This window comes from Carassius gibelio, chromosome A4 (assembly GCF_023724105.1).
Source record: "Carassius gibelio isolate Cgi1373 ecotype wild population from Czech Republic chromosome A4, carGib1.2-hapl.c, whole genome shotgun sequence".
NCBI lineage: Eukaryota > Metazoa > Chordata > Actinopteri > Cypriniformes > Cyprinidae > Carassius > Carassius gibelio.
Genome location: NC_068374.1, coordinates 30,235,886 through 30,255,570, shown reverse-complemented (window position 1 = coordinate 30,255,570; position 19,685 = coordinate 30,235,886). Strand labels below are relative to the sequence as shown.

General features: G+C 35.9%; 2 protein-coding genes across 3 annotated transcripts in view; both read left to right on the top strand.

Moving 5' to 3' along the window:
• Positions 1-3,884: 3,884 nt before the first annotated feature.
• On the top strand, positions 3,885-11,508 carry LOC127976550 (inhibitor of growth protein 3). Of its 2 annotated transcripts, XM_052581063.1 has the most exons (12): positions 3,885-4,051; positions 4,182-4,253; positions 5,054-5,154; positions 5,990-6,055; positions 6,326-6,422; positions 6,675-6,746; positions 6,825-6,941; positions 8,090-8,250; positions 8,499-8,689; positions 9,217-9,403; positions 10,283-10,321; positions 10,613-11,508. In XM_052581063.1, the coding sequence occupies exons 1-12, from the start codon at positions 4,024-4,026 to the stop codon at positions 10,727-10,729; spliced, it is 1,248 nt and encodes a 415-aa protein (XP_052437023.1). In that variant the 5' UTR covers positions 3,885-4,023; the 3' UTR covers positions 10,730-11,508. The 2 variants fall into 2 exon arrangements, with proteins under 2 accessions (XP_052437023.1, XP_052437035.1); XM_052581075.1 differs by lacking the exons at positions 3,885-4,051; positions 4,182-4,253 and adding an exon at positions 4,297-4,739.
• A 939-nt stretch (positions 11,509-12,447) lies between these two features.
• The window catches only part of LOC127976549 (cadherin-like and PC-esterase domain-containing protein 1), a 45,236-nt gene continuing 37,998 nt past the window's right edge, over positions 12,448-19,685 (top strand). The window contains exon 1 of the mRNA XM_052581047.1: positions 12,448-13,243. Coding sequence (XP_052437007.1) covers positions 12,920-13,243 — 324 coding nt within the window. The 5' untranslated portion in view covers positions 12,448-12,919. The remainder of the gene's footprint in view (positions 13,244-19,685) is intronic.

The window sequence follows — 19,685 nt, the reverse complement described above, 5'->3', positions numbered from 1 at the left end:
GACTGTTTTTTTCTCACAAATGCAAGAAAAAAACTAATAATTGTGAGATAAAAAGTTACAATAAGGTTTAGATATAAACTATTTACTTAAGACTAATGAATACTTGAATTGCTATACTACTATAAGTTTACTGGTAACTATTTAAAACTTACTAGTATTTTTGTCCATTAAGGGCCTGGGGGTGAAAACTTTCGAATTTTAAGATGATGGTAAATTTAACTTATTTTCTCTTCTGGGAAAAAGGCAGGTATCTTCTATAGAGCAGTACTAAACACACACACACACACATATATATATACATTTGAAGTGGATCAAATAAGTTCATCAGAGTTGTCCTAAGACAAGAAAGGGAATATATTTAAAGGGGGGGGGGGGTGAAATGCTATTTCATGCATACTGAGTTTTTTACACTGTTAAAGAGTTGGATTCCCATGCTAAACATGGACAAAGTTTCAAAAATTAAGTTGTACGTTTGAAGGAGTATTTTTTTTCCCCAAAATACTCCTTCTGGTTTGTCACAAGTTTCGGAAAGTTTTTTTCGAGTATGGCTCGATGGAGCAGAATTTCCTTATATGGGTCCTGAGGGCACGTCTGCCGGAAGAGCGCGCGCTCCCGTATAGCAGGCAAGACAACCCTGCACAGATTACCAAAAAAAAAAAAAAACCCAGCATTAAGGGAACAGTGGATGGGGTTTATTTTTACAGAACATCAACGGAGTTGTGCAATTGTTTTTGTTTGTTCCCTGCATTTTGAAGATGCTTGTTTTACAAACAGGGCCCAGTTTGACAACGGATTTGCGTATCGTTTATTTCGGATAATCCAGCCGCAACGAAAAAGGGTCACAATCGTGTGTTGGAACCGCAGGCAGTGAGTAAAACTGCTTAAAATATCTCTGCCTCCTTGTTAGTGCGTCCGCCTCCCATGCCGGAGACCCGGGTTCGAGCCCCGCTCAGAGCGAGTCGTTGCTGCTGCTGCTCTCGTTCAGTTTCAGCCTCGGGATCTGATTCTGGATCATAAATAAACGGCTGAATCTGTCTGTTAGCCATGGTTTGTTTTGGATGATGTTTTTTTTTTTCCTCACGGTAATGTAACAACTTCCAAACGCTCTCAACGCAAAAGCCTACTGGCGCTCGTGATTCTTTAGCTCCACCATCACGTCACGCCTCCACGGTCGTGTTTTTCCGGAAAATATCGGTACAGACTACCTTTCTCTTATGAATATAATAAAACTAAAGACTTTTTGGAGTTATGAAGGATGCAGTACTACTCTATAGGTACTCAAGATTAACAGGATATTGAGTGAAAACGAGCATTTCACCCCCCCCCCCCCCTTTAATTAGGATATATTTAATCTGTTTATAGATTCTATCTGTTTTCTTTTTATTTATTATATTAGTTAAAATCCCATGCTACGTGTACTGTGTTAACCTAACTGAGACTTGTTATAGCACTTATATATCATTGCTCTTTTTGTTGTTTTTGATTGCTTCCACTGTCTTCATCTGTAAGTCGCTTTGGATAAAAGCATCTGCTAAATGAATAAATGTAATGTAAATGTAAATTTGATTAAATGTTTTGATCCACTTCAACAGTTGATTACTCTCTCTCTCTCTCTCTCTCTCTCTCTCCATATATTTGATTTTTCTTAGGTACTATTTGTAAACATCTTTTGTGTAAAATATCTTATTCATGTCATTACTAAAAAAAAAAACAACAATATGCATTATGTATAATCCCTCTTATTTTGCTAAAATAATTAGCATTTTGTAGAAATTAATAAGTATGTGTAAAATTTTTACCACAACTGTATACTGTTACGCTTAAAAATAAAATGATTAAGAATATACCAGGTCATTCAAATAATCCCACAATTAAGTCACTTATAATAAAAAAATAAATAACTATTTGTTTGTTTTGCTTTTATCAGAGAGTAGCAATTTTATAAAGAGTAAACATTGTGATTGAAGTTTTCAGCGGCCTCATATATAAAATGTTTCCATGGTCATTATTTATTTCCCAAACACATGCATCAGCAGTGCTTGGCATGTATCCAGATCCCCACCCCCAAGATATCATATGCCGGGGTGAAGAGGTCAGATCTGAAGCATGTAGTATTGTCTTGAGAAAGACTGTCACAATCTGCTATTATCTGGGAATGTGTGTTGATATGCTGCAGCTGTCCTGGTACTCATCTATACAGTAAGACTGCCCATGTTACATGTAAATATTCATTTACAAAAGCAGAGATAACTACAACATTTTATTAATAAGATGTATTTATTAGTTATATAAAACATAATAATCATCTAGCCATGTGATAGTTTTGGGTAAAGAAAAGACTTGCCCTATAAATTGACTATAGACTTGTTTACTTCCATACTTATTCATTTAGTTCTCTCACAAAGTGACCTATTCTATTCTACACTCAGGGTTTAAATATTTTATTTTAGCAATAGTTGGGTTTTTAAATATATTAACACTTAAAGACTTGAAAGTGACTCATTAAATAAAACATTTAAGCAAAAATATACTTCACAAGGATACACACAGTATGCAAAACCAATACAGTCTGCATTGTTTTATTTGGAGCATCCTAACTGCTGACTGACTGATATTATTTGATATTCTAGTGTGCAAATATAGCACCAGGAAACCGAAAAGAATGAGAAGAAATATAAAAAGACAACTAGAAATATCTTTCAAGCTGCCACAAATGCAAATGGAAGAGTCATCAGAGGAGCCACATTTCCTGAGCTCGAGTATATTTTTATTTGATCTAAATTAAGAGTTGAGGTGCAATGTCACTTTGTGGAACACTTCTTGTCTCCAGCTGTGTGGAAATTTTGTCTGGGAAATAAAAGGTTTTAATGGGATGTTTTATAAAAGCCTCTTTCACCACGACTGCTCCAAGTCATAACTGTCTGCAATAAACATGGGGTCAAGCTGAGGTTTTTCCTCTCAAGAGACATCTGGGTAGTTACATTGTCTTCCACTGGCTAATTTCTAACGGTATCAAAAGCCAAACTCACAGACAGCTCCAAACTGAAACTGTCTAGAGCAAATTTCTGAATTGTCATCCTGTATTGCATTCAGTGCTGCCCTCCAAAGGCCAACATTTATGAAACCAGTCAGAAGTACCAGGTTTGTGTGTCTCCATGATGATGCAAAATTAAAGGAACATAAGAATATTTTTTTAAGCTTATTTCATAGAATAACATTTCAGTAACTGAAATAAACTGATTTTGGTTAAAAATACTTTTTATACACACACACACACATTTATATTTAAATCAAGTGTTTTCATGATTTTTTCTTTCTTATCACACACACACACACATATCAAGTGTTTTATATGAAATTGCTTTGAATTTAGAAGACAAAATTCACTAATAAAGATCGTGTTCAAAACACTACTACTGTAAAATGGAAAGTTTGAAGGAAACTTTGCAAAGCTTTGAATGACACTGAGCAAGAGAGAAAAAAATGCCTAATCTAGGAAAAAATATAGTTATAAAATAGTTTTATATTATTTGACTTTATACTTTCATTATGCAATATATATTGTTATATAATCATAGCATTAGGCCTATGTATAAATTCTAAATTAAAGGAAAGAATTCACACACAAAAAAATTTAACTATGTGCTTGAAACCAACATAAACATCCACTGCTAGAAGAAAAAGAAATATTTGTGTTACTGTACATCTGCATACTGTACATCTGCATATCTGCATCAATATATTGCGCGACAATCCAAATTAAAATGCGTACATTTCACAGTTTGCAATGTAGTTATGGCTTTGCACAATTAAAGAACTACACATCCCGTGCAACCCATTCAAAGAAACGTCAGCTTCCGCGCAACTCCATCATCGTCCAATCAAATCCCGCGCCCTTCACATAAGCCCCTCCCCATCAACTTGTGTATTTTTCCTCCCCTTCTCAGTTCTCCGCTGCCTGCGACGCCATATTGACGAAAAACACCCTTTCTTCCAAACGCCTGAAACGCTCTCTCCGCCAGAATGTTGTACCTTGAGGACTACCTCGAAAGTGAGTATAGGAGCTATGTTAATGGTTCATGTTTATATTAGACGGCTTAGGTGTCTGAGAGGGCTGTTTTGTACGTGTGAATGCGTCGTAGCTGTTAGCCTGTAACGCGCCTCTGTTCTTCTCCCGGCAGTGATCGAGCAGCTACCCATGGATCTCCGCGACAGGTTTACGGAAATGAGAGAGATGGACCTGCAAGTGCAGAGTACGAATCCAGTTTAAACTCACTCTTCTGCCGTAAAGAGTCAAACCTGACCTTGACTAATGCAGAAAGCCTTTCATATTAGCGGGGAATTGTTGGGTGAATTTGTATGCATGAGGAGCATGCATGTGTTATGCACTTCACATCAGCACGCAACATCTTAAGTCCATGTGCAAGTTGAGCAACATGAGTGTAACTCGGCTAAGGAAAAACTTGGGATTCGCATGCATTATTGATTTAAATAAATCACGGTTTTACCGTCCTTTGGCTCTGTTTACACTTGCCATTGTCAGTACTGATACGAATAGCCTCTTCATAGTCACACTGTGCATTGTAGGTTTTGAATGGAGTGTAAACCGTATTTGATCTGCTAAGTAACTCAGTTTAGTTAGACCTACACATTTAATCATGCTTGTATAATTATTACAAGAAGAGGACTTCGTTCTTGACCGGTTTCACTTCTAATCTCATGCTCAAAGGCATGCCCAGGTAATATTTCACACCAAAATTGACAGTAAAATTATTATTCTTTTTTTAATATAAAGTAAACATAAGTTAAAACTATACAATTACAATTATTTTTTTTACGTGACACTTTTTATTACTGCTTTGAGGTGAGGGTGACCTGGACGTTTTTTACTTTTATATACCTTGCCTTCAGTTGTGATGGTTGAGCGTTCACCCTTTGTGGGGGTTGAACCTACATCCTTATAATGATCTACGCAGATGTATAGGCACTAGGCTAGTCAGTGTGAATGTGTGCTGGGTTCTTGACTCACTCCTGCCCCTGTTCTATTGTTCAGATGCGATGGATCAGCTGGAGCAGCGGGTTAATGAGTTCTTTACGAACGCCAAGAAGAACAAGCCTGAATGGAGGGAGGAACAGATGGAAATTATTAAAAAGGTAAAGAGTAGATGCTGTGCACCTCAGTTCATCCAAGTTTCACTGTTATTAATTACAGCTGTAGTTAAAATAATATTGAGACCGAAATACAAATGTGAAATTTTCACCCAATAGTTAATTTAAAAATGAAAACGTACTCACCCTCAGGTTATCCAAGATGTAGATGAGTTTGTTTCTTCATCGGAACACACTAAGCATGACTTGCTCACCAGTGGATCCTCTGCAGTAAATGGGTGCCGTGTGAATATTCGAACAGCTGATTAAAAACATTTTAATAATCCACAGGTAATCCAGATTCCGTTCCACACAGTCCATCAGTCAAACATCTTGTGGATTGCCTTTTTGTAATAATCAAGATGGAAACCACTGTTTGCACCTAAAATACGAGTCCTCTATCCATAATATTGCTTCCTCCAGTGTTTCGTTTCTGAATCAGGAGGGAAAAGTTCTTTATCTGTGCAGTTTATTAGTGGAAACAGTCCAAAAGAGTTATAAACAACTATGTTCATGGATTTTTTGTGTGATAGGACTTTTCATAGGGACATGCATCTTTTCAGTCCATGAGACGTTAATTTGATGGACTGAATTTTTGTGGATTATTGTGACGTTTTTATTCTGACGGCACTCATTCACTGCAGAGAATCCATTGGTGAGCGATTGATGTAATGCTAAATTTCTCTAAACCGGTTACGATGTAGAAACTTAACTCATCTACATGTTGGATGGCCTGAGAGTGAAAAAAATTGGGTGAAATATTCCTTTAATCATCGATACATAGTTTTGCATTTAAGGGGTCGTATGCACTATTTTTTTTTAATCTCTTTCTGTTTATCAGGATTACTATAAAGCTTTGGAAGATGCAGATGAAAAGGTCCAATTAGCCAATCAAATTTATGATCTGGTGAGTAATTTTGTTTCCACTAGGTGGCAGCACATCATAGATGGATAAATGGATCTCAGGGATGCTGCCACTCCCACTGTTTGTTATCAACACTGCTTTTCATGTGCTATAATTCAGTTTATTAATCCTCCTTGATTAAAATTTCCCCCCCAGTCAGATTGATGGTTTATGACCGTGATCCTGGTAAGAGGGTTTATGGGAGATCTGCTCTCTGTCGATCCTGTGCTGATGTGTGTGTGTGTGTGTGTGTGTGTGTGTGCCTCTACTTAGGTTGATAGACACTTGCGGAAGTTGGATCAGGAGTTGGCGAAGTTCAAAATGGAGTTGGAGGCAGATAACGCTGGCATCACAGAAGTCCTGGAGAGACGTGAGTGGCACATGCCAATCACATTATTCATAGTTTAGTTGAATTAAAAAAAAATGCTTAAGCTAGGAGTTGCCTCATGTTTTTTAAAATGATGTGAACAAAAAAGAAGATGCCCTTATGTTTTAATGTGTAGCAAAAACTACTACTTTAGCTATTCTGAAAATGTCTGGATGCATTTCAGACAACTGATCATGTTGTGGCTTTGTGCTGATTTGAAACCGTTCACCTGAAAGTCAGTTTTCTGTGTTCTAGGTTCACTGGAGATGGACAGCCCCTCCACACCTGTCAATAACCACCACGTACATTCACACGCCACTGTGGAGAGTAAGTCTGTTCAAGAGAATGGCTGCTACTTGTTTTTCTCTTTCAGTCCTCTGACCTGTTTTGTGTGTCTTTCGACAGAGAGGAAGTACAGCACGCCAGCCCACCACACTACTGAACACGTACCAGAAAAGAAGTTCAAGTCAGAGGCGCTTCTCTCCACACTCACGTCAGACGCCTCTAAAGAAAACACACCGGGTAAAACATACATTCTCTCTCTTATGAGTCAACGTCATGTGAAAACAGGTCAGAAAGATTTTTTTCAGACAACGTCAACTTTTTCAGGCATTTGGCAATATTCAGTATCTCAATATTTACACTAATGTTAAAAGTTTGGGATCGGTTATTTATTTGTTTTTTTTGTCACTTTATGCTCACCAAGACTGCATTTGTTTAATATTGTCGTGTTGTGAAATTGTTACAATTTAAAATAATTGTAATATTTACAATTTTTATTTATTCCTGTGACGCAAAACTGAATTTTCATCAGCCATGACTCCAGTCTTCAGTGTCACATGATCCTTCAGAAATATTTGCTGATTTGGTGTTTCAGCTTAACTTTTTATAGAAAGATGCGATGCATTCTATGAAAAAAGAAAGCTTTTGTAACCTTTTTTGAATCAATGTCATGTATACTTGTTCAGTGAAAGTATGATTTTTATTGAACCCAAACTTTAGAAGTGTATTTGCATAAAAATGTCGTAAATGGGTGAAATTTATTTAATTTTAATTAGTTATTTTTTCCTGTCAGAGGAACATCAAATAGCCATTGTTTAAAAGAGCCAATTCAGAATGATTTATGTAAGAATTACATTTAAAATATGAATTAAGGTGAGCTTTTCTTTTTTCATTAAATGAACACAGGAAATAATTAATATTTCTGATGAATATTGACATTTTATTTCTTTATTATTTTTTTCTTACCATTAAAACTATACATGATAATGAATAGCAAAGTTTACTTACCCTTTTCATGTAAAAATATTGATGCAAGTAAACACTCTCATACTTGCACTTTTATGAGAGCGGATTGTTAAACTAATCTAATCGAAGACATTAGGGCTAAATAAAAAGTGCATTTGAATGACAGTGATTTTATATTTCCAGCAAAATAATTGCAAATATTCTGCATAACTGCAGCCCTAATTTAATCACAGTGTCAAGGGAAATAAACAACGATTATGATTTGGCATAATCCTGCCCCACATATGTTTGCCGTGTGTGGTATTTGCCGAATGGGTCAGAAGAAATGAGTGTAATGATGTAATGAGGTTAGTTCTCACTCCTGTAGGACGGTTCCTCACAAGTGTTTCTGGTCATAGATGATATGTGATCGTGTGTTGCAGGCTGCAGAGTGAACAGCACGTCCTCTTCTAACAGCGTGTATAACGTCAACTCCTCCCAAACGCTTTCCTCATACAACTTGAGCCCGCTTCCTGCCGGGCCCACTGTAGGGGCGGGGGCCATTTCCATGGCAGCAGCTCAGGCAGTGCAAGCCACCGCACAGGTAAAACCACCATCCCCCTCTTCGCCTCTAATTTTAGATCTATTTGTACCCCCTCCTCCCTTCGTTTCCTGTTTCAACTATTTTTGGCCACTTAGGGTCTTTTTTTCTCTTATCTGTTATTTTTGTGTCAAATTTTGTGATTTTTTTATATATATATATATATATATATATATATATATATATATATAGAAGCAGGATCTTGAAATAGTTTCTTCATCTTCTTTTATATTTGTGTTAATGTTCTTCAGATGAAAGAGGGCAGGAGAACCTCCAGTCTCAAGGCCAGCTATGAAGCTGTGAAGAACAATGATTTCCTGGGACGGGAGTTTGCTCTGAGCCGGGACACCAGCAGTTATTCGTCTTCTGCACTGGCTAACACACTCACACAGCCCCTCACGTCCAACAACAGCGCAGACTCTCGCACAGGACGCAAGACCAAGTAAGAGTCGCACTGTTGTCTATCCATTTATTTGATTCCTGAATGAGGCACCCAGAAACATATTTGTGACCCTGGAGTCTTAAGTTGCTGGGGTATATCTTTAACTATAGCAAAAACACCCTATGGGTCAAAATTATCATTTTTTTTCTTTCTTTTAAGCAAAATCATTAGGATATTAAGAAAAGGTCATGTTGCTTTAAGATGTTTTGTAAATTTCCTACTGTAAATATATCAACACTTAATTTTTGATTCGTAATATGCATTGCTAAGAACTTAATTTGCACAACTTCAGTTTTTAGATTTTTTATTTTTTGCAGCATCAGATTCCAGATTTTCAAATAATTTTATCTCGGCCAAATATTGTCCTATCCTGATAAACCATACATCAATGGAAAGCTTATTTATTCAGCTTTTGTGGTGTTTTTGTACATTGTGCCTCCTCTATAAGTGTCAAACTTGCTCTGGCACATTTGATGTCAAATTCATATACATTTGTTTTGCAAGGACTTTCTTACTTTGCTTTTCAGAGGCAACACTAAGTCTTCCAACCACCAGTCCTCTTCATCTTCCTCTTCCTCCTCACTGTCGTCCTGCTCGTCATCGTCTGCATTGGCTCATGAGCTGGTACAGACCACCATCACAGAAACGGACACCAGCAGTCAGGTGGACTGGACCTACGACCCAAACGAACCCAGATACTGCATCTGCAACCAGGTGCGTTCACATCTTTCATACAGCCTTCCAGTACCACCTCTTTTTCTCTTGTTCTTACTGTTATTCTGATATTGAAATTATTTACTATAATGTTGATTCACTATTACTAATTAATTGGGACCACTGAATGCAGATTACAAAGCTGTGGTGTGGCAGTAATGATCCACACATTAGAGCTGTTAAGCTTGTGTTGGTTAGGCAGGTTAGTTAGTTGGGACAAGTCAAAATTTCCTTTCCTTATTCCTTCCTTTCTCAATGGCAGAAAAAGCCTAAAATAAAACAAAATACTAAGCATTTGATAATTGTTAAATTCTAAAATAAAATATTATATTTGTTTGTGTGTGTGCGTGTATGCATATATACATTATGCATATTATATTAAATGTTTGTTTTTTTCAATTGTAGTATTTATTTATTTTATTTTATTTTTAACAGTTTATTCCTTTAAACAATTGCCTGCTATGGACAGAACGAATGTTTTGAAAAGGAAAAACTTCTCTTGAGCTACTCTCAACCATCCCCAATAAAGCAAGATCATACAGGAAAATCAAAGACCTGTTTAGGGAGGTGCAGTGTGTGTGTGACTCCAGTAACGGTTGGCTGAAGGACTATGTGAGTGTGTGTGTGTGTGTTTTAGTTTATGTTTGAGTGCAAAAGAATTGTCTCCCCATGAATACATTTGTTGTATGGCCTCAAAGTAATATTGCTTTTGTCAAAGTATCAAAAATAGAAATGTGTGTGTGTCTCTGAATAGACATCAAAGACAAAACTTGCAAAGTCTTTGTTCACAGGTGTGCGCATCCGTGACACTTGGCTGCAGGTGCGTATGTGCGTGTTTGTGTGCTCTGTGTCTCATTCTGATCTACTGTCATTGTGCAGGTGTCATACGGAGAGATGGTCGGCTGCGATAACCAAGACGTAAGTCTAACCCTTCATCTCCAGAGACACTGACACATTTCCTCTTCAAACAACTCACACAAGCTCATACTGTCAGCTCTTAATAAAATATAGAATTATTATACAAACTAAATGTCACAATTTTGTAATATACAATACTGTAATATAACATTTTATAATGTATACCAAATTGAAATGTGTATATATATCCTTTTTTCCTCTTCTGACAATTCCTTTGTATTTTTTCTTTTTTGATTGTAGTCAGAAAAAGTGATTTATTTGATCCTGACTGTTTCCCATCTATTCTTGTAGTGTCCGATCGAGTGGTTCCACTACGGCTGCGTAGGTTTGACCGAGGCGCCCAAAGGGAAGTGGTACTGCCCACAGTGTACGGCGGCCATGAAGAGGAGGGGAAGCCGGCACAAATAAATGCTGGATCACCTGGGCCAACCTCTCTGAAATGACTGTCCCCCTCGACTGAGAGTGTACATGTTACATCCCCATGCGATCAGGGTGTGTAGATGCGAGAAAGAGATGTTGATGCCTGAAAGATGGTGTGGCTGCTGTGTGTGTGTTTGTGTAAATCACAACCAGGCTGTGTGTTTTTAGATGATGAATCTAAGCGCACACTGCCCTCAAAACGTTTCCTGTTTTTATTTTTTTCTCTTCGCCTCCATTTAATCTTTATGGAGGCGGATGGGCAAGATGGTATTAAGAGGCCCATGTTTTTTAACATTCAAGACATTCCTCAGCTTGCCATGCGTGATGATCTTTCGCATCTGGCAGCTCCTGCTAATCCATATCTACATAGTATGGATTGACATGATGCTGTCTGGGAATTGTAGTCCTGAACTGCTTTATGGACTACAAGTCTCAGGACATTCAGCTCTGACTAATCTTAAATGAAACTGATATGAATGGATATACAACGGCAACAGTGATGCCCCGTTGCCCGCCAGTGAAAATGATGATTCTGTTGGATTATTTGTGTGTAATGGATAGATGATGAGTTGTGCTCCGCTTAAAGGACAGAATGTTTCTTATTTTACAGAGGAGCTCTTAAGGTGTACAATAGAACAAATGAACAACTGTGACCTGTGTGTATGTTTGTGTGTCTGTGTCTAGCCTATACTGCACTGATGTGGTGATATGTTTTGCAAGATGTGGGGAAAAAACTAAAACAATAAAATTATCAAGAACTTTTGGTACACACGGTCTTAAAGTGCATTGTAATAGATTTTTCCAAGTAGGAACAACATAAATATTAATATCAACCATCAGTGCCCTCTGATTTTAGTAGAAGCAAGGGAAGGATATGAGATGCATGGAGCTATATATTCATGAAACAAGCTAAATGTGTTTTTATATAAATCCTTCTTGAATCCATTCCTAAATAGTCCCAGTCAAGTGAATGGGATAATTAAAGATGTCATTCTCTTCTCATTTAATCTCAAACCATAAAACTCCATTTGTAAAAAAAAAAAAAAAAAAAAATTGCTTTGAGTTTAAAGGGTTAAAACGGTTTTAAACTTTATATGTTGTAAACCTAAAATGTAATTCTTGTGAACATTTTAAATAGCTGGTGTGAATGAGCTGTTTAATTCCAGGTGGTAATATCCAAAGAAAATGTCAAAGCTCCATAGAATGTCAAAAAAATACATGATACAACCGCCTTAAATATTATATATAATATTTTAAGGTCCTATAATGATACATCTCATAAATCATTACAATGATAGATGTAAACATGATAGTTGGTACACTGTTTAATTAGAAAATATATACTAAATAGATTTAAAATTATTTCTTTGATAAAATGATATATATATATATATATATATATATATATAATCAGAATATGAATTACATTTTATTTCTTTTTGGGCTTTCCAAGGAGTAAAATTAATATGCTGGGGAATTGTTGGAATTAAATGGGTTAACGCAAAACCAGGTGCGCACTTAAAAATATCACAAGAACATACCAAAACATCCTCTTTTTTTTCTGGCTTTAACTTTAACAGAATCTAATACAGGGACTCCTATTTAAATAGCTATGAAAATGAGCAGCACACAGGGGTCTAGAAGCGAGTTTTTTTTTTTACTCGAAGACTTTAAACGGTTTTAAAAACGCGTACGATTATGCGCGCGAGAGACCGAATGAAAACCGTGCCTTTCGCTCGTCTAGATTGACCGACGATTTAGACGGATTGTAAATGACCGCTAAACACGTCCTGTGTGAAAATGCCTTTTATTTTAACATGTTTGAGAAGCCTCGCGGAACCCACACATCGCCGCAGATTGGTAAAGTGACGCACGCGCTCTCTGACAGCGCGTTCAGCGTGAAGGAGGCGTATCATTACTCTCAGTCATGAGGTTCCTCTGCTCGGGAGTGTTTTTAATCAACCTCGGGGCTCAGCAGCTTTAAGAAGAGGAAATAAGCCTTCAGAGAAACTTTCCCCTCTGTTTTGATACCCGGGCCGTTAAAAACGAGTCTTCACAACCAGCTCTGGCGCACGTCGAATTAATTCAAGCGTTTACACGATCATGTCAAGAAGCTTTTCTCAGATACGCGCGCATTTACACAGCGCGTGGGATTCCTGAACTGTGCGTTTGAGCGTGATGCGGAGGGATGATGTGGGGACCAAACGCACATTCCCAATGGTATGTGTCTTGACTCTAGCAAGGAACGTTTGTGCAGAAGTGGGAATGATATTCCGTGGGATCTGGATGCTCCGCCGGAGGTACTGCACGGGTCCCCTTCTGCTGCTGGGGATAGCGTTTGGGCTGTTTTATCACACTGTGACTATTGACCGGGACAGAACTGAGTTCAAGTCCATTCATCGGGACCAAAGGAACAAATCTGCGGTGTTTGACTATAAACTACTCCTCAAGAACCCAGAGAGACTCATATCTCTACTTGAAGCATCACAGACAGATAGTTTTGTAAGTAGGCTACTTTCTTTGTTTGAAAGCTGTTTATAGTTTATTATTTCATCGTTGCTTTCTTCTTCTTCTTCCAAAGTATCCAAAAGTATTATATTTAGTCTTAGTGGCCTAATCATGCCTAATCATTATCTTGTTTAATTAATGAATAATTCCTGTATTTCAAATATAATATATGTATAGCCTAAAATAATTATTTGTAATACTGAAAAATACTTTTTATTGTGTAATACTTAGCATTGCTTTATATTACTTTAGTTATTGTTAATGTAATATTCTTGTATTTCATTTTAAATCTAATGCATAATTGATATATTTAGAATAATGACACAATTTTAATATTCAATATTCATATTACAGCATTATATTTCATTCATGTATTATTCATATATTTAATTTTAAATGTTTAATTAAAAGAGCTATTTAAAATACTGAAAAATATTTAAGATATTTAAAACTCATTACAGCATTATAATTTAATAATTTAATTATTAGTTTATGTATTATTCATGTATTTAATTTTACATATAATGAAATTATTTATTAATAATACTGAAAATATTTAGTGCTCATACGATTAAAATATTAACATTTAAACATTTTGTGATCAAAGTTATTTTACATTACATTTTTCATAGTTTATCTATGAAAAATAACCTTGAAGTTGTATTTCCAGGTAGTGCTATAGAGTTCAAAACAATGGATGTTTTGCTCAACATCAGCTGTGCAACAAATCAAAATCAAAAAACTTTATTCTTAAGTTCTAGTGACTTCTTGCTGTTGTGTTGGGATATTTATCTCCCCCCTTAAAAATAGCCAGAGAGTACCTATATTGTTTATTTATGATGGGAGGTATTTTAGGAAGAGAAACATTCATTGGTTTAAGAGAGCACACGAAGGAGGGGTTATTTATGAGCTCACACATGCTTTCTTTCGAGAGCTGGGATGATTGACGTCTGTGGGGAAGTGTTATGTCAGTACGGGAGAGAAAGATCTGAGAAGAGATGCCGGGAATAAAGAACGGCTGTCATGTAGAATGCAGCCACAGGTTTATATACGACTTCTGTACGAGGAGGTGGAGCATGTGTGCAAATCATGGAAAAAAGTGAGAGGGAGAGAGAAACTGGAAAACAGATTTAGGGGCAGTGAGGCAGAAGATGAGTGCAGGAAATCAATGAGAGGTGAGAGAGGTTTAGTTTTAAGCCGGGACTGGGGCAGTATGCCTTCCCATAATCCTGCACTAACTAACTCCTTGCGGGGAGTCAACACTGAGAGCCATGACAGCTGTCCTCAATCAGCTGTTAGTGAACTTTACTTGAGTGTGAGTGTGTGTTAGGATAGAGTTATCAGTCTGTGTGACTAACAGTGGCTCTCTGATGTGTTTGGAGAGTAGACTGTGCCCTGCAGTGTCTGGTGCTGTCATATAAAAAGTCATAAACACGTAGGTAACAGAGTTGGGCAGGGTTAGGGGGGGGGGGGGGGGTTTATAATCTGTTGATTTGTGGGCATCATGATTGTGAGTGTGTGTTGGAGTTTTTATCGACGAATTAAGGATTCTAGGCATTTGTTTGATGTTTTCAGCCTCTCAGCAACAGCACATAATGCTTGTTGTGTGAATTAGCATAATGTCATTTCACATTAACATACATTGGTAAGGTTCATTTGAAGATGCCTATTGCCATCGTTGCTGTGCATACTGTGAAAACTGTGAAAATGTTTTCCCATCCCGCAAACCATTGTGTCTCGTTGTCCCTGGAGATTAGGGATGCACGATATTGGATTTTGGCCGATATTCGATATGCCGATATTTTCAAAATAATTTTGGCCGATGCCGATACCGATATATATATATATATATATACAAATTTTTCGCCTGATATATTTAAACTTTAATTTTACTGAAGAGAAATCCATGTATCTCTTCTGTACTGATTCTACCATAAATGTATTATTTTACAAATGTAGACAGACATTCACATCTGAAAAACAGGTCAATTATTTCACTTGGAGAATATCGGTTTGGCTTATCGGCAGAAATATTCATATCGGCCGATACCGATGATGGTCATTTTAAGCTTTTATCGGCCGATACCGATGTTGTGCCGATATTATCGTGCATCCCTACTGGAGATCATGGAGGACGTTCATTCATGTTAACAAAGTCACGTCTGTCTGTGCTTTTGGACCACCTGGTTCTGATCCAGGATCAGACAATTGCATTCACTTTCAGCGGATGAACTTCTAGTGTTTACACACACAGAGAGAGAGACACACACACGCACAGTGAATGTGAATGAATTCTTTGACTGCTGCCATATGTCAGTCTAATATGTTAAGACATCACACTTTAACAGCCAGCAGGAAGGTCGGAGTCGCATACGAATCTCACACAGTCTACACTATTTTTTAGTTTGTTTAGAAATGCATATATATATATATATATATATATATATATATATATATATATATATATATATATATATATATATGTATATATATTTTATAATTTTTATATTTTTATATAAATACAAAATTCAATATTGATTTATTTTTATTCTAGATTAAAAAAATATATATTATAATTGTTGTTGTTGTTATTGTTAATAATTATTATTTACGCTAAGCATTAATGTTTGACACTGTTTTTAAAGCAGTCAGGCTTATGATGTTCAACTTGCAAATGACAAAAATGAGCAAAATAACAGCAATTTCAGAATATTAAAAAACATAAAATATTTAAAAGATAGTTATTTATAATACTGGAAAATATTTATACTTAGTATTAATAATATTACAGCATTTATCTGTAAGTCTTTTTTTATTAATGAATTATCAATGTATTTAATGCATAATTAAAATATATTTATGTATAATGCTGAACAATATTTAGAATGTTTAATACTCGGAATATTAAAGCATTAATGTATTTAAATGCAATTATTTATTAATGTATTTTTAAATGGAATGTTAAATTAGAAAATTAAAATGTAGTTATGATAATGAACACTATTTATATACTGTGAACTGTAATAATCTTACAGTGAACATGTATTTAAATTTTAATTAGTTCATTTTAAATTAAGTGTATAATTAAATATAGTAATAAATAATATTGAAAAATATTTCTATTTAATACTCATAATATTACAACATTAATGTATTTAAAGTAATTATTTATTAATGTATTATCCATTTTACATTTATAGCATAATTTGGATATAGTTATTTATAATACTGAACAATATTTATAATTAGTACTCATAATATTATAGCATTAATATATTTAAATGTAATGTATTATTTATGTATACAGTAAAGGCGTAAAGTTAAAGCTCTGCTGTGACATTGCTGTCAGGAGATTGTGAAACCTACAGTCTACCACATGCTATACATGTTATAATCTACATTAGGCCTGTGGTTTGCACGAACAACTGCACTCCATCACTGTTGGGTCTGCCGTTTTGACTGTGTGGGGAGAGGACACAACTTTTCTACACCATGTGTTGCATTGTTTTAGAGGGTCTAGATGTGGCATAGAGGCGGTTTTGGTATGTTATGCGTTTGCTAGTGTGTTTGATGTGGTTTGTGTCGAATATGTCTCTAGGAGAGAGGAAAAAGGGTTATTTTTATTGGGTCCTTTCGACAGCCATTATTAACCTCTAAACCTTAAACACAGAGCCAGTGGTAACAGAACCCCTCGTCCAGAGTGGCACATAGATAGAGAGAGGTATTTGTGGAGGGGAGGAAGAGCAGGGAAAGCGCAGAAAAACAGAGAGAAGTAGTTTGTGGGGGGGGGGGGGGGGGTTGAATAAAATGTTGAGCCAATTCCAAATGTTTTTATTCAAGTGAATCATTCACTTTGCATGGACAAGCAGAGTTCAAGGTCTCCTCTGAATACTAACAGAACCCACATTTTGTTTTCTCCCTTCTTTCCACATCTCAAGTGCTCTCTTGAAGGTTAGGACATGTTAACCCGACCCAGCCGTGCTTTATACTGGATTCAAACATTGAATCTGGATTGTAGGGTGTAATCACAATTGTGTGTTTTACAGTGCTTTGAAGGCATATATGTGTGCTTGTGTGTGTGAGTGTATCTCGTTTAAATGGATGCATATAGCAAGTTGGTTCATTTTTACAGAGTCACATATAATATATAAAAAAAATTCATATTGGAGAGTACAGCTGCTCTAAATGTAACTCATTCAGTCAGATTTGAAAGGCATAATTGTTCTGAGTGACTTTAATGATGATGTTAATTTTGTTTGCCCTTTCTTTCCACATTGCTGACGTAAGAAAACAGAGTAGTGTTTATGAGATGATAATGGTATTTTGGCATGGGCACTAACTCCCAAGTGCTATCCTGAGCACACACACACAAACTTCGGGATATTTTACACTAGCGCACTGAATGTCTTGCTAGCCTTCACAACCAAACATTAACCATGGAAATAATATGATGCAATCACCAGTACCACCACATTACTTTAAGGTTGTGTGTAGGATTTCTGCATATCAGTCAGGGTGGTCTGTTCTGTATCTGTGTGTTTACTGGGTCAGAGGGCATGTGAGGATTGAGTTGTTTGAATCTGAGTACAGATGTTGTTATGCTTAGATTTGTTTCGTGGTATTATATACAACACTTATGAGTTTGTATATGTGTGCTTGTGTTTGAGAGAGAATATGTCATATTTTCTCTGTCAGTATGGCATGCATGTGCACATATGTCTTTATGTGTTTTTCTGCACCATGTGTGCTGTTAAAGTCATGACCCTTTGAGGACGGTGTTAGGAGGATGGCTTTTGAAGATAATAGTAGGATTTGTAGTCCAAACTCTTATAGAGTTTAGTTGCACATACCAAATACCATCTACTTTGTCTCTCATTTGCATTCAAGACTTGCATGGATTTCTATGTCTGGCTCCCAGTTTAAAATGACATTTTCTTGTTCATCAATTACAAGTAGCAACAAAAGAGGATACTTTTCCACGAAAGGGCAATTTCAGCTGTGATTTGACTGCATTTCCACAGATCCCCGCATCAGAGGACTAAATTAATATTTATGTGTATATTCACGTCCTGTTTTTATGTGGTGAGAATTAAAGGAAGATTTCCCTGAGAGGATTTAATGTTTTGATTTAATTTCAGATCTTATTTAAGTTAATGTATCATTGTGCTCTCTCAGCTCTTTTGGTTTTATAGATATAAATATATATTTATTCCCCTCCCTTCCAACTTCCTTTTTATTTCCTTCTTTCTTCATGAGATGTTTCTTATTGGTTGTTATTACTTCCTTTGAGCGCTGGGCTGTTTCAGGCAGCGCTTTAATGAAGTAATGATGTTTGTGTCTTGGTCCCAGACACGGAGGGTGAAATGAATGCAGTCCAGTAATTGCATGTTTTATATTAGTGTCTGCAGCCTGAGGTCTCACAGAGGGGCAGGAGAGAGGGAGCAGATGTGAGGAGAGACAGACTGGGGGATGTAGGGAAGAAAGAGTGGGAAAATAAGCATGACTGGAAATGAGATGCATCTTATTTATTCTGTGTTGGTGATGAAACTAGAATTTTAGTAGGTGAAAATAAAAGAGAACATTTATAAACAAAATTTTTAGCGGTGATGGCTTGTGCAAAACTCACCATCATGACGTTTGTGGGTTGACTGCAGTTTGCAGGTTATGTTAGGTGGCTAAAAGTCTCAGATATTCTAGTATCTACATATAGATTAAGTCCATCCTTCAATGTAAGAGTATGTTGTTTTTTATTATTATTTATTTATTTGTTTTTTATGTCCTGATATTCTTCTAATATCTATTATAATTAAAAGAATCATATTTACTACTAGTAGTGCTACAACTAATATTTATTATTAATATTAATTATTATTATCATTGCTGTTGTTGATATAAAATGTTTGTACATTTTTGTAGTTGTAATTTTTTTTTTTATTATATTTACTACAACTATGTATTATTATTAATAATAATATGAATAATATTAATAAATATGATATGTAAAAATAGATATGCATTTATATAGTAGTATAATTCTAATATATTTAAGTATTAGTTTACATATACTAATAATAATGTATGTAAATATGATACTTAAATATAATTAAAAATAAATATATTATTGTAGAAATGTATATCTAAGCCTTTTATTTACCGTATTTTTAGGACTATAAGTCGCACCTGAGTATAAGTCGCATCAGTCCAAAAATACTTCATGATGAGGAAAAAAACATTACCTCTCGTGGTTGTAGACGGTAATGTTTTCTCTGGGTTAATTTCTCTTGGTTAATTTCTCTCGGTTCATGTCAAATAAATTTTGATAAATAAGTCGCTCCTGATTATAAGTCGCAGGACCAGCCAAACTATGAAAAAAAGTGTGACTTATAGTCCGGAAAATGCGGGTAATTATAAATGTTGTTGATGATGATGATGATGA